General features: G+C 37.5%; 1 protein-coding gene across 1 annotated transcript; it reads right to left on the bottom strand.

Annotated features, from left to right (window-relative positions):
- Positions 1-1,022: 1,022 nt before the first annotated feature.
- On the bottom strand, positions 1,023-13,412 carry stx17 (syntaxin 17). Its single transcript, XM_084385122.1, has 8 exons — positions 13,290-13,412; positions 12,171-12,363; positions 11,798-11,863; positions 8,313-8,538; positions 8,107-8,216; positions 7,972-8,022; positions 4,744-4,830; positions 1,023-2,928 (listed from the first exon to the last, which is right to left on the bottom strand). The coding sequence occupies exons 2-8, from the start codon at positions 12,294-12,296 to the stop codon at positions 2,692-2,694; spliced, it is 903 nt and encodes a 300-aa protein (XP_084241248.1). The 5' UTR covers positions 12,297-12,363; positions 13,290-13,412; the 3' UTR covers positions 1,023-2,691.
- Between the last annotated feature and the right edge of the window lie 1,647 nt (positions 13,413-15,059).

Below are 15,059 nucleotides of genomic sequence, written 5' to 3'. Positions count from 1 at the left end.
AAACAGTAACCTATTGACCAGCTCAGTAACAGAGAATGTTACCTATAGCTAACATTTAATTAATACGCCTAATTGTTAAATATTTAGTTTAAAGTAAGTTTTTATAACAGCAGACAGATTTTAGGCTACTCAAAATTATAGGTTGCATTTAAAAGTGTGGGGAAAACAGCTTTGAATATAGAGCATATTCAACTGAGAGAATAAAAACTCTTGGAACAGTCCACAAAATGTTATGAAATATACTATAAACTGTTTCTAACTTAAAGGGAAGCTGTCTGACATAGTGTGACTATGGTTTCACTCCGCCATCCTTATCACCAGACATCAAAGATTCCTTTTAACTTCAGTTACTTCTTTATAGTAAAATGGAAATGATCTGAAGTGGGTGTTAAAAGGAGACACAAGAAAAAAGGGTCTCTGATGTCATGTAACATCTTCCCACCTACAGCAGGAACCCATGACATCACAACACCTATGGAGATTACATCACAGCGCACCACCACAGATGGCCTGCCATATTTTCCATTTAAGTGTGTGAGTGTCTACGCACAGAATATGGAAAGTGCAATGTGTCTGACACTCCGGCTGTGTGCAGGTCAGTCGCACGGGACTTTCCCTCCCTGAACAGCACAGCCCAACACATGCAGAGCTCAGCACTCGGGCTATCTCACTTGTGCATCACGCACAGGGTGGCTTGCATGTGCTGTTGGAGACGTTCATTCGCCCCTTCTTAGGGGAAGTCCAGTGTGTTGTGTTATGAGGAAGGCGTGGGGGCCAGTGTGGGTCTCAGACCCGGCTCTGTGTTTGTGAGGGGATCCCCCTGCTCACCCTAAAAACGCGTGAGACCGGGGGCAGCAGCAAAAACAGGACAAAAACAATCCGATTCAACATTGTTTTTCAAAAACGAGAAGGAGAACTGCAGCTTTTTGAGCTTTCCAAAGGCGCTGCATGCTTTTTAACTTTGATAAACGATTTTGCACGAGTCAGTACCACACATCAAATGCAAAAGGAATGAACGAGTGTTTGACAACAGACAATATTTTATTTTCTGCTTCGCTTTTGACAAGTGAAAGTAAAATAAGGATCGATAAACCATAAAAGGCTATTGTTCTTTTCTGCTGGTCCTTTGGGGCCGTAATCAAATAACATTCAAATGTTGTTTGTGCTGAAGGAGGTCTCTCACAGTGCATTGATTTCAGTATTAGATTTGCCTCTCAGAGGCTTGTGTTATCAAAGCCTTACAGGGAAACCTCACCCAAATCTATCAGCCACCCCAGCGGCACACAGAAAGACACACGAAATACAAGAACAGCCCCAGTTTAGAAGGGTGTTTTATCTAAACCTGAGCGTTTTAGATCAGAAGTACCTCGATCACGTGTATTAAAGGGATAGTTCACCCAAAAATGAAAATTCTGTCATTATTTACTCGCCCTCAAACCTGTATACATTTCTTTTGTTCTGCTGAACACAAAAGAAGATATTTTGAAGAATGTTTATAACCAAACAGTTCTTGGGCACCATTGACTTCCATTGTATTTAAGCCAATGGTGACCAACATTTTTCAAAATGTCTTCTTTTGTGTTCAGCAGAACAAAGAAATGTATTCAGCATTGGAACAACTTGAGAGGGAGTAAATGATGACAGAATTTGTATTTTTGGGTAAACTATCCCTTTAACTGCTAAGAAAGACCATAAGAAATTATACATGAAAAACATTTCATTTGTATTTCCACTGTTACAGCTCACAAACAATTCTCTTCCTCAATGTGCAATTATAATTTAACTTATCTTGTAAACATGTATAGTTACAAGTCAAGTCAGCTTAAGTATTGCTATAAAGATCTCTTCTTTCTGTGTTATATTTAAACAATCATCTAACTTGTATATTGATTATCCATTACAATGGCTTATTAAGTGTAATCACAATTCATTGAAATTGTATTTATTTTAAGCAGCCTGAGACATTATTAGATATCTGACATGTTTCATTACAATCTATCACTAGTTAAGGCAAAACAAGTATTCATAATTTCTCAATGATAATGATGTATAACTATTATTAGTTTCTCACAACTGCACATTGCCTCCATTCTCATACTCTCAAACCTTATAAAATACTTCACATAGCATTGATGTTTCATTTATATCTACTCATAACACGCTTAACAAAATTAAAAGGAAATCCATCATAGTTAAAACCGAACAGGTGCATTTGAAGTGTTTATAATAGAATTGTGTGGTAAACGGTAACATTAAGCACAACAAAACCTGCATAACTGTAATAAACAGGACTATGTCACCGACTACAAATCCTCAGTATGTATAACAAATCTTGCTGTACAAAAGTCAAATAACAAACCCTTAAACACCAATCACCTATTACCTATAATCTCTAACCACCTCTAACACCTACAGTCACATGACTGCTACAAAGGTCAATCAGCTGTTTGGCAGAAGATCAGATGAAGGCCTTATATGCTTTGGCATAGCAACGAATGATGGATTAAGGCAAACGGAAAATTAGCAGGTCCACTTCTCATGTGCAGGTTTTGCACTGCATGTAGGAGTTATTCTGCAGTTGTGGTTGTTATGTATGTTCATGAGCGTCTGGTGTTTATTTCAGAACGAGCGTGGGTCGGCAACTCCGCCGTCTCGTGGCCTCCTCAACAAAAACAACTGTGCTTGAGTGTGTCACTGAGTGTCGTTCTTACTGTTGTTGTTGCTCTTAAGTTGTTGTAGCTGCAGGTCGATTTTTTCTTTCCTCTTTCGTTGGATAATGTTGCCCCCGGCGAAACCAAGCAGTCCACCCCCCACTGCAGCGGCGACCCCCGCCACTTTAAATCCTGCTAAGAGTCCCAGCGGACCCCCTAGCACTCCCCCCACCACCGCACCCGCCACGGGCAAAACCGCCAGCTTCAAACGGGCCGCCTGCAGAGAAAGAGCATAATACAACGTATACATGAGTCAATGTATACTTATAATTAAGTCAATTATAATTAAGTCCACAATAAAGGAATAATCTGTTGTAATAATATATTATTATTATCCTCTCTATATACAATTATTAATATAATTTATCATTATTATTGATTATCCTCACTACAGTATAATTCAGTTTTTATGCATATGTTTACATTTTAAAATATTATTAAGCAGTCAAGCCTTTTTTTTATTATACAATACATACTTCATTATGATATCTGATATCAGGACAAATATCATCCTGACATTTTCACTGTTCACCTAAAACAAACTAATAAACATCATATAAGAGGTGTATTAAAGTCATTGGTTAATGGTCTTTGGTTAAAGTCATACAAATGATTATAAATTGCATTTTTAAGTATTTCTGAAAAAACTACTATAGAAAAAAAGAGCCTAATGTCATTAACCTACATGCTATGTGCAGGAAAGCATCAGACAGGTGAGAAATGAATCATTTAGGCGGCATCAGTATCCCAAAACAGTGTTTGAACTAACACACTTTTCATGTGCTGTTTTCCTGATAACCATACAATTATAAAGTCTTTCATGTCTAGTTTCCATCCAAACAGTAACATATCCAGTCGTATGTAAACACGCGCACAATATTAATCAGAGATCTGAAAAAAAAAAAAAAAGCCACGATGAAATTGGACGTGTGCAGATCAAACCAAACCTGGTAAATGAATTGATATCAGGTAAAAAGAAAAACTCCTTTAACCAGATTATTCTTTAATTAGCGCAGTGAATCAAGCCTCCCGGCACGCGCACACACAATTTAATTTCAGTGAAGATATGTTAACTTTAAAGGCAGGGTCGTCCATCAAATGCCACCTTTCCTCTCTTCTCATCTCTCTTTCACCCTTTCTCATGCTCTCGTTCTCTGTCATCTAATCATCTTCACAAGGCAGGGTTAACTGAGCAGTTAATTATGCTTGGAGAGAGAGATGGAGGAAGCAACTCCTGTTATTTGGATCCGCCTGAGCCAGCACTTTAAGGACTCTGTGTGTGTGTGTGTGTGTGTGTGTGTGTGTGTGTGTGTGTGTGTGTGTGTGAGTGTGTGTGTGTGTGTGTGTGTGTGTGTGTGTGTGTGTGTGTGTGTGTGTGTGTGTGTGTGTGTGTGTGTGTGTGTGTGTGTGTGTGTGTGTGTGTGTGTGTGAATGTGTGTGTGTGTCAGCAGAATATATGTCTATAGCAGTGTGTGTGTATGTGTGTTGACCACCCCCTGTCCTTTTCAGCAGTCACAGAGGTGGGTCGACTTTCTACACGGGCATCAGACTTAGAGCTCAATAGAACTGCATTATCTCTCAACTCCAAAAAAGAGAAACATTTCAATTGAGACTCGATCAATAAAACACATACAAGCCCCACGTTTGCACGCAAACACACTCGGCCCATGCTTCACCCTTCCCTTGCTTTTTCTGTCAAAAGTTGGCACTCCGCAGAGTGTGTATGTGTGTGTATATGTATCGAACCCCCAGCAGGAACTTGAATGCTGTTTATAGACTCTCTTTTACACTCTTTCGACTTCCATGCGCTCACACACACATCGACTCCCTGTGAGGGGCCGACCAACACACATCGATCCCTCTCCGTTCCATGCCTTCCGCCACCATCGCCACCTCTCTCTCTCTCTCTCTCTTAATTGTGGTTTCCTTGCGCTCTGAGGTGGATCAATAGGCTGATGGTGGGGTAGGCCGAGAGAAGCAGGGGGGTAGAGTGGAATCGATCCCCTAGCAGGAGTGTCTCCTCTCCCCTTACCTTCCCTAGGCTCTGGGTCCCCTCCTCCACATTAGCAGCTGCTATGCTAACATTCGCCTCAATGCTGTCAATCTTCTCCTGCTGAGCCTAAGACAGAAAGACGCAAGTTACAGACTGTCCACATACACACATACAAACTCCCTAAAAAGTCTAAACAAGATATATGAATATATGAGTAGTTGATAAATGGACAAATCTTTTTGTACGATTTAATCAAGATTATATATACAGACACACACACATATATGTGGAAAATATATATTTGTTAGAGTTGCATAAGGTTTTCCCTGTTAATGACCAATAGATTTTTTTAAGAATAAATATTCTAAGTAATTCATTTAGCATTTTTGTTTTAGACCATATATACAATACAGTATATTAAAAGTGTATATGAATATAAATGGTTACACTTTATTTTAAGGTGTCATTGTTACAGTGTGTACTTATATATTTAAGTACTGGGTAATATTAATTAACTTACTGTACTTACTATAGGGTTAGGGTAGGATGTAACTATGCATAATATACTGCTATTACTATGGTAAATGCATGTAACATTTGTACCAAGGACACTGTAAAATAAAGAGTAACCAAATACATTTCTAAAGAAAAAAAAAATCTATGCATAATAATTAAAAATGTACAAGAATGACAAAAATGCTGTATAAATATAGTTTTATATGGCATGTCAAACTGCAGAAAACTGCCGTCATATCAACTGGCCATATATGTGTCAACAATTATTTAATGACAAAAATTCTAAATCCTATCCCATCGAAAACATAAACACCTCATAAATAGCAATAGTAAAGCAGACAAAGACATGCTCAGTAATCTTGGTAGTGGGTAGCTGGGGGTTTGAGTGCTGGGACAGAAGGGTGAATGGGAGGGGGCTGGTTGTCGGGGGTAACTGGGTGGTCTGTCGGAAGCTTATGAAATATTCAAAGAGTGGCAGCTGTCTCTCTGTCTAAATCAGTGTGAGCTCAAAGTAATCACTACACACACATGCACATATAAACACACACACAATAGAGACTGCTGGAAAAATCTTCTTTAACTCTCTAGCACAGAGTTACATGAGCCTGGCACCTGCCCCTGTGTAGCATGTGTTTGTGTGAAACGAAATCTGTGTTTGCATTGCTCTCTGCAACTCATGGCGACTGTAAAGTTAGTGCTCCTCTTCCTCTTCATTTTTAAAATAATTTGTGTGTATGTAAATGTGTCTCAGTGTGCTTTCTCAGGACTCAACAATAAGGATGGCCTGCTGGCCCAGGGCCAGTGTGAGAGTGTTTCAGGTCAGTTGATGAACTGTCCCTATCGGACCGGTGCTGCGCTGCCACTAAATCTTACATGTGTTGATCTTCTATATGTTATTTTTGCCTTTCAGCCTTAAACATTTGGTTTTCTGTGATGTATTGGACACTGTTGCTGTAAATTCTGCAGATTTAAATGTCACCAAATGTTAAGCAGCTGGTTAACATAGACAGCAAAACATATAGTTTTATCCAAATTGTGACATCTTGAAAGCATTAGTAAGAATGGGATGAAAAGTATAACCAATCAGTAATGTTTCACACTGCATTCCATTATTCCAGATCATATAATATATATAATACACAGACAGGCAGATACTGTAGATAGACAGGCAGATACGATAGTACGATAGAACGATAGAACGATAGATAGATAGATAGATAGATAGATAGGATAGAACGATAGATAGAACGATAGATAGAACGATAGAACGATAGATAGATAGATAGATAGATAGATAGATAGATAGATAGATAGATAGATAGATAGATAGATAGATAGATAGATAGATAGAATGATAGAATGATAGAATGATAGAATGATAGAACGATAGATGGATGGATGGATGGAAAAAACAACAACCTTACAATTAAACCTAGTTTCTGTTGGTGTAATAATGATGCAATTTATCACTGATGGACAAGCCAAAACATTAATCACTAATCAAAATCCTATAAGCATTTATTTATTAGTCATCCATTCACACCTTACCACTAAACCCTGTAAACAGACTATTTTAAGACACTCACTAATGACTGGGTACGAAAGCTATTGATGGCTTTCTTTTTCTCTCCCTCCCTCAGGAGTAGACGGTAATCAGCACCGTCTGCTCACAAGTTGTATGGATGCTCAAGAGAACACACAGTCACACAAGCAGACCTCCTGGGTTCATCTTTGGCTCAGTGTTAACGGAATAAACGATACGGTGGGTGTGCTCTACAGAGAGGCAAGCGCTAATAAGCCTGGCTATCATCATATTATACTTACCACCATCCACATCCCATCCTCGTTTCCCAACAGGGTGTGAAGTGTTTAGAGACAGCCATTATCAACTGTTACTGATATTAAGATTTTGTAGCCCTAAGCTTGGAGGTTGATTCACACGAAGTGGGATGACAGGGATGACTTTTTAAAGTAATGCAGAACATTATTACAGTACAATTTAGTTGGTGGGTGGATGGATGGATGGATGGATGGATAATAAATAACAACTAGGAAATGACTAATAGCTGTGAAATTAAGAAATCAATCAATATATAAATAAATGGTATACAAGTGTGTACGTATTTATAAAATAAATTATACATTTCTAAATGAATGAATGAACAGGACACATGAACTGGAGGGGCATTCATTATTCTTGAGGGGGCCATCGTGGGGACGGAGATTGGTAGTTGACCCCACCGGTTAAAATTGCTTTCTGTTGGTGGGGGGTAGGGGGGTCACAAATTGGGACTGAAAGGGCACAAATCAGCTCTGAGGACGTAATGCCCCCTTTTGCCCCCTCATGGCGCCGGACCTAGAATAAGAACACTGTCTGCACATCCGGAAAAACACATGATCTCTCCTTTTTTACACCCAGTTTCCAATTGCACGTTGTTCTAATAATGGCTGTTATCCAGCATGGATTCTCATTAATCCTCGCTGGTTAGCGCATAGCTGACAGACTGTCACCAATGTTTGTATGTCTTCTCAATCACACACATACACACACACTGATGGGATCAATAATACCACCTTGTTGGCTCTCAGGAAACAAAGCCATTTGTCTGACAGCTCTACCAAACCTAAGGGTTTTGGTAAGCACCCTTTATCAACACACATACACACCATAAATACTTTCACGCTGTCTCTCCCTTCTTTCCAAAAAAACAAACAATGAATGAGTAATTTCCATAGACATGTGATACTCACATGAACAATAGTGGAGAACTCTTGCACTAAACCATTCAATTCCAGCAGGTCCTAAACAAAGATACCACAACAATCACACACATTGAATGTTTTTGTATTCAAATATATTTGTGTGTTTGTAAGTGTTTGTGTTACCTCAGCTAAAGTGTCCCAGGACTCAGCGGCGTTCTGTTCTGAAGCGATTTCAGGCAGGAGTAGCTGTGTTTGAGTGACAGAGGAACCGGGGACACCTGTTTCACCATAACCTAACCCATCACATGAAAGTGAAAATGCTTTAAAAAAAACACACACACACATCTTGATTAACTTCATAAAACACAGACACACCGAGAAACACATACTGTGCAATTTATCCGAGTCAGTGGCGATAGTTTCGTGAAAGTCTGTGCCGATAGTTTCGTGAAAGGAAGGCCTATTGACAGAATCCGAATGCATCTGTAGGAACTCTTGAATGGCAGTGGAGGCTCGATCTCTGATTGGCTGAACAAGTGTCTCCAGAGCTTCGGCATCAGCGCTGCGGACCCGCCCACACAATTTCTCCATCTCCCGCAGGTTAGATCGCAACTGCTACAAAGAGAAAAAAGAAAGTCTGTGTGATAAGTGGATCCATGATTTTATTCAAAACCTCTATATAAGCATGTTCCTTCTATACAACATTGACTTGTTCATTTGAGCAGCAAAAATGTGGTACATAATACGAAATATATAACACTCTGAATGATTATGTCACATTTCTTTTCTTTTTTTTGCAAGTTATGTTTTTGGTCTTTTTGTGCCTTTATTTGATAGGACAGTAGAGATTTTGACAGGAAAGCGTGGGGTGGAGAGAGAGGGGAAGGGGATCGGCAAAGGAACTCGAGCTGGGAATCGAACTTGGGTCGCCGGAGGCGTAGTTGCGCTATATGTCGGCGCGTTAACCATGGGGCTATTGGCGCCGACGATTATGTCACATTTCAACACTGTAAAGACCCTGATCCGACCCAGTTCTGTCAAAGATCTGAAACCCAAAACTGCTCACACTTTTTTTCACTCCATGCAAGTACAACCAAAGATACATTCTCATTCACTGACAAAACTTTAAGTTCTTTACTTTAAGTTTAAATATGCCAACTTTATCACTTTAAGTTTTCAGTCAAAGCTTAAACATGTTTGTGTGAGTGTGCAAAAGTTGTTAAAATTAAAAATATTAATATTTATAACAAACACAGGGTTCCCACACATATTGACCAATGAATTTCCATTGCTTTCCCATGCCCTTTACAGTTGTTCATGATTGATTGCTAGATTTATTTTAAATAATTATAATTTTTCTTGTCAAAGCAGTCTCAAATAGACTCTAAACAGACACACACAATCTCACTCTCACAAAGAGGTTAATACTATATTTCTACATGGAGATGAAAGGGTTTTGTTCAAACTTTTTCAATTTATTCAAGTTTTCTATAAGGATGAGAACCCTGTAATGATTTATTTTCTCATTAATTCCAAACCAGATCCTGACGAAAACCAGAAGTTATAAATAAAAAAAATAAACTGGTGCTTTGACAGGTCCTGTCAGCTCACGTCTGGAAGCAAACATCTAGCAGGGATTACAGATCAATTCATAAGTATTGAACACAGAGGTCAAAGTTAACAGCCGGCCAATCAAAGTGTTCCGCTCGACTGCACTCATTTCACACTCTGAATAATCATCCTAAGGATCCTCCCTCTTAATTGATTCACACACACAGAGTGCTAAACATTACTAACATATGCAGCTGTGGAAAAAAAGTTGCTGCCTTAAATTTAAGTAAAATCAACTTGGATGTTTAAGTCATTCCAACTTAAATAACATTAAACTGATTTAAAATGAGTTGAATCTTGTATAACTCATAAAAAGATGCTGAAAATTGCTTAACTTATTTTGATGAGTTAAAGCAATGTAAAAACATATGTTGTCATAACTTATTTATCATGTGTTTTTTTTTTTACAGTGTAATAAAGGGTGGGGAAACCAAGGATCTCAAAGACAGCCTAAATAAATCTTCATCTGGGTCGACACACTCTACTCTCCCTCTCAATCCACCTTCTATAGTTGTGTGATGAGAGCAATCTTAAGGGTTTTTGCTCTCTTTCTCTCTCTCTTTCTGTCCCATGGGAGCTACTTTAACAATGTCTGTCTTGTTTCCTTCTATTGTCAGTCGTCCACATCGCGCTGACACAGAAACACTTGCAGGCTCTCACACACTCTCTGCAGTGGTGGACACAGGAAAGCTCTCTGACATCTCTGGGGGGACCAGACCTAGGTGCTAAGGTCAAACACACACACTCACGGCACACAACACACTCCAAGGACTGCCCCGGGAGAGACGAGGACAGACTCTGAGAGACATTAACACACAGGTTGCATGCTTGTCTGGCCATTAGGAAGAGAAAAGACATCATACGTACACCATACCGTACACCAGAGACCTGAGTCAAACATTACTTAATATATCTAGACACACTCACAGCTGTATCAGAACAGGATGACAGCATGATATGAGATCTTTTTATTATGCTCAGATACATTTGTGGATGCATAGATTACTTTGCTTTCTTTTAATCTTTAGTTTAGCCAGGATCAAACCTGACCAACATGATGACTTAAAAGAGACGATTTATTTATAGCACACGTTTCTCACACAAATCCACTGACTTCAGAAGACATGGAATACAGTGCACGAGAAGTTTGAAAACCACTGTAGCTCAGACATCTTGCCTAACATCTCCTTTTGAATTCCATTGAAGAATGTCATACAAGGTGAATTAAAGATAACAGAATTTTCATTTTGGGCTGAACTGTGCCCATATGACGTGAAGATTTATTATACAATTTAACCATAGCAACAGCCTGTTGCATCACTAAGAATGTTTTGTCCAAGCAACATTCCACAGTGCCTTGTGGCACATGGGAACGTTTTCAAACCAGTGCACTACCCTGAGAACATCAACAAAACCAACAATAAAATGGAAAGATATTTTCTGTGAACTGAAACAACACATATGAATAAACACAATCTGCAGCCAAGTTCATCCATGCTGTCAGTGGTATTTCTCCCACACTTTGCGACCATGACTTTAACATATAATTGTATATAATTTTACATAATATAGAAGAATATATCATTTTATAGAGCCTGTACTCCCAAGAGTAATTACTAGCCAGAGAAATACTCAAAATGAGCATATACAGCTTTTCAAAAGTTTTAAAATGGTTTTTAAATAATTCACACAATCATGCATTAATTTGATCAAAAATACAAAAACTGTAACATTGTTTTTTTTCAGTAATAATAACAGTAATACTGTTTTCTATTTTAATAGTTTTTCAAATGTCATTTATTCCTGTGATGGCAAATCTGAATTTTGAGCATCATTACTCCAGTCTTCAGTGTCACATGATCCTTCAGAAATCACTCTAATTAGCCGATTTGCTGCTCAAGAAACATTGTTATAATTGTACATTATAACATTATAATTAGAAATGTTTTACTGCCACTTTTAATTAATTTAATGTGTCCTTCCTGAATAAAAGTTTTAATTTCTTCAAACTTTTGAACAATATTGTAACTTTCACAGTGTATATTATTGAACTATAGATAAAAAAAAAAAAAATGTACTTCAGGATTTTATTAATTGTCATGATTTCTGGAAATCTGGATATTCTCTGAAATATTCTGGCTTTCATGTTCAGGCATGAAGTGTTGTCATTCAACACCAAAACACTGCTGTAGTTATCACCGCCAATCATCACAATATCCCATAATTTCCCAAGTTTTTCATTTATGTTACACTTTTGTTATACCTGGACAGTGCGGCTGGAGTTGATGTGCTCTTGGTGCAGTTTGTCCCATTGTCTGTTTCTCTGAAACTGCAACAAAGAAGCACAATTAATTCATTTCACAGCTTTAACTATTTATGGACGTTTAATAAAGTCTCTTCATGATCACAGCCTGGTATTTCACAATAATCTAGGTTTCCATGGCTATGCAAGACCTCCCAATACCCTGTTATCCTATTATATGTTGCTCAAGCAGACTGACTGGGAGAGATTTCAGATACACCATGAGATCTTCAGCACTCGACTCCCTATGGTGACCGCACACACAGACACATGGCTCTCTCTGTTGACCATATGCTGGGCTTTGCTGATGCTGTTCATGTGTGAGTGTTTGTACCTTTTCTATGTTGTGTTGGTGCTTGTGCAGTCTCTCCAGGTCAGTGGGGATGGCCACTTTAATGAATTTCAGAATGGGGGGCTCCAGGCGCCGGAGTGGAAGCTTACCAGCTTCCTCCGCCATCATGACTGTCTCTTATGACCTCTCTTAAAAGGTCACAGGCTTTACACATCCATTCATACTCAGTCTTGCTCTAAAAGAGAGTCATATATTATATTAAATATATAAAATTGAATCTTTATTACATTTTAAACATTTCATTAAACATTATGGTACTTTACAATAAGGTCCCATTAGTTGGCATTTGTTAATGCATTAACTAACAATGAGAAATGCATTTGTTTACAGTATTTTTTCATCTTTGCAACTGTTCATTGATAGTTCATGTTAACCCAGGTCTATTAAATAATATTAACAGATATAACTTTTGATTTTAATAATGTAATAGTAAATCTTAAATTAACTTAGATGAATTAATGTTTCAGAAGTAATTTTCATCATTAGTTCATGTTAACTAATGTAGTAGAACTGGAACCTTATTGTAAAGTGTTAGCAAAATTATTAATAAAAATATTATTGAAGATAATACAGGATGAAATATAAATATTAAGGGATTGTTCTGAAAAGTTTTTCTCTATGAGAAAGTAAAATAAAAGTGCTGGGACGTTATCATCGTATAGTTGTAGCATCAGTTGGTAATACCATGGTACTTTGATATAGGCGATACCACTGATGTTTGGTTTGTCCAAAAATATGTCCAAAAACACGGTATTATTATTACCATGTTATATGAGCAGAAGAAGACATGGTAAAAGTAACACCACACAACATTTGATACTAAACTGCAACTGTCACATGTAAACATTGTCAGCTGTCAAAAAGACCACGTTTAGCGAGATCAGTCTGTTAAACTATCAATGTTAGCTGACAAAACGTTCATTTTCTCATATTTAACATTTTACCTTTAATAATCAATAATAATAAAATCCCTAGGGCAAACAGATGTGTATAAGTTCAGCTAGCTTGCTACACTCCCTCAACAGAGAATTAATTTTTAGCTCTGTGATAGTAAACCACATGAAACTGCCGTCTACAGTTTCACAATAACTCTTTCCTTACCTGTCGAGAAAACGGTAAACAGCGATGTGTCGGTGATTTTAGTCGCTGTCATCAACTTTGTTTTTGTAAACAGTGGTTTCGCTTTGTGCTGTGTGCAACGACAAAATGTGTCCGACTATGCGGAACTAATAATGTTTTAAAGGAGTAACCGTGCTGGGAAATTAGATGTTTACTACCATCCACTTTACGAACAAGCAATGTTTAGTTACGAAAATACATTTGGACTTTTAAATATGATATATGAAAGTTAAAATTTGGATTTCAGGTCTAATTTTATTATAGGCCTATATCACTGTGCATACGTCCAGTGTTAACTTTAACTTGACATTTCTCTTTTTTAGAGATAACACTAACGTTGTATAATGTTAAATGAAATGAAGAAATCTATTTGAGGTAAAAATATGAGATCATTGTAAAAATATAAACTTCTCACCCAGTGTTGGAGGTGTGGAGTTCTAACATACTGTCCTTCTGATTCTAAGCTGCCCCCAGAAAATCTTCCTACAAATCAATATGTTCAATGAGTTGTGTAAAAACGCACAGTAGGCTACATAACTGTTGCCATATGCCAGGAAATTCTTAAACAAATGTTTGTCCAGAGGTTTGAAATGAGGAGGTTATCAAAACATGATTAGATAATGATTATAGAATTGCATCACCAAGTCACAGGACTTTGCAGACACAATTCCAGGCCTTTTAAGCATAGTGTATACATCTTCTGTGTATGCAAATATATTAGGACCTTATAATTAAGGTTCAGACACACAAGGCACACACCTGCTCTTTCCTCAGCCAATGATCAGTGTTTCCGGCTTTAGGGAACACCAACGGATTAGCCACATGTGAGCACTGAGATCCAACCAAAGCCCACTGTGTGCTCCCTCCCTCCCTTCCATTCTCTCTCTCCCATTCTCTCTCTCTGGGAATCTTTATTTCGGTATCTTCCAAAGGCTTTTTTGAAAAGCTCTGGCTTTATGGGTTTATTTTCCAGCCACACACATAGCACACAAAAAGAATGACATATAAAGAGATGTAACCACCATTTCTGTTTATAAAGAACCTATAAAGAAATCACCCACACAAACAGTCAACCAGCGTGAAAAGCCACAGTGCAGACAAGTTTCATAAGCTTCTTTTACAGGTAAACCACCATATCTACATGAGTGATAATCACTCCTCTGCTCTCCAATTGACTGATTACTCTCATAATAATACAAAAAAGTGTTTAGTATTTTTATTTTTATTATTGTATTCTTAATGTATTTTGTATAACCTACATATAATAGAAATATGCATTTATTATTTATACATTATTTATTATTTTGCGTGTGTGTGTGTGTACAGTATATACCATTAAAAATGGTGGAGTCAATAAGATTTGTTTAAAGAATGCGTTAAAGTGATCAAACATGACAGTAAGTACATTTATAATGTTAATTTTTTTTACATATTTTTTTTAAAAAAGCTGTTCTTTTTAACTTTCTGTTCATCAAAGAATCCTGAAAAAAATTATCATGGATAGATCAGCATATTAGAATCATTTCTGAAGGATCATGTGACCCTGAAGACTGGAGTAATGATGCTAAAAAAATGCTTTCCCATCACAGCAATAAATTAAATTTTCAAATATATTAAAATAGAAAAGAGTTAATGCAGATAAATGCAGCTTTGGTGAGCATTAGACACTTTATTAAAAAAAAATGTTTTACCAAAAATATTACCAACCCCAAACTTTTGACCAGTAGGGTGTGTGTCTATACACAGTACAAT

Source organism: Rutilus rutilus, assembly GCF_951802725.1.
Source record: "Rutilus rutilus genome assembly, chromosome: 17".
In the NCBI taxonomy this organism is placed as follows: domain Eukaryota; kingdom Metazoa; phylum Chordata; class Actinopteri; order Cypriniformes; family Leuciscidae; genus Rutilus; species Rutilus rutilus.
The sequence above is the reverse complement of the archived record's forward strand: the minus strand, read 5'-3'. Positions and strand labels throughout refer to the sequence as shown.

Excerpts from the sequence above, each read along its gene's own strand:
- stx17 (XM_084385122.1), bottom strand. The coding sequence starts at position 12,296 with ATGATGGCGGAGGAAGCTGGTAAGCTTCCACTCCGGCGCCTGGAGCCC. Across the intron at positions 8,217-8,312 it reads TGACTCGGATAAATTGCACA|GTTATGGTGAAACAGGTGTC; the intron begins GTATGTGTTTCT and ends GTGATGGGTTAG. Across the intron at positions 2,929-4,743 it reads GGACCCAGAGCCTAGGGAAG|GCGGCCCGTTTGAAGCTGGC; the intron begins GTAAGGGGAGAG and ends CTTTCTCTGCAG.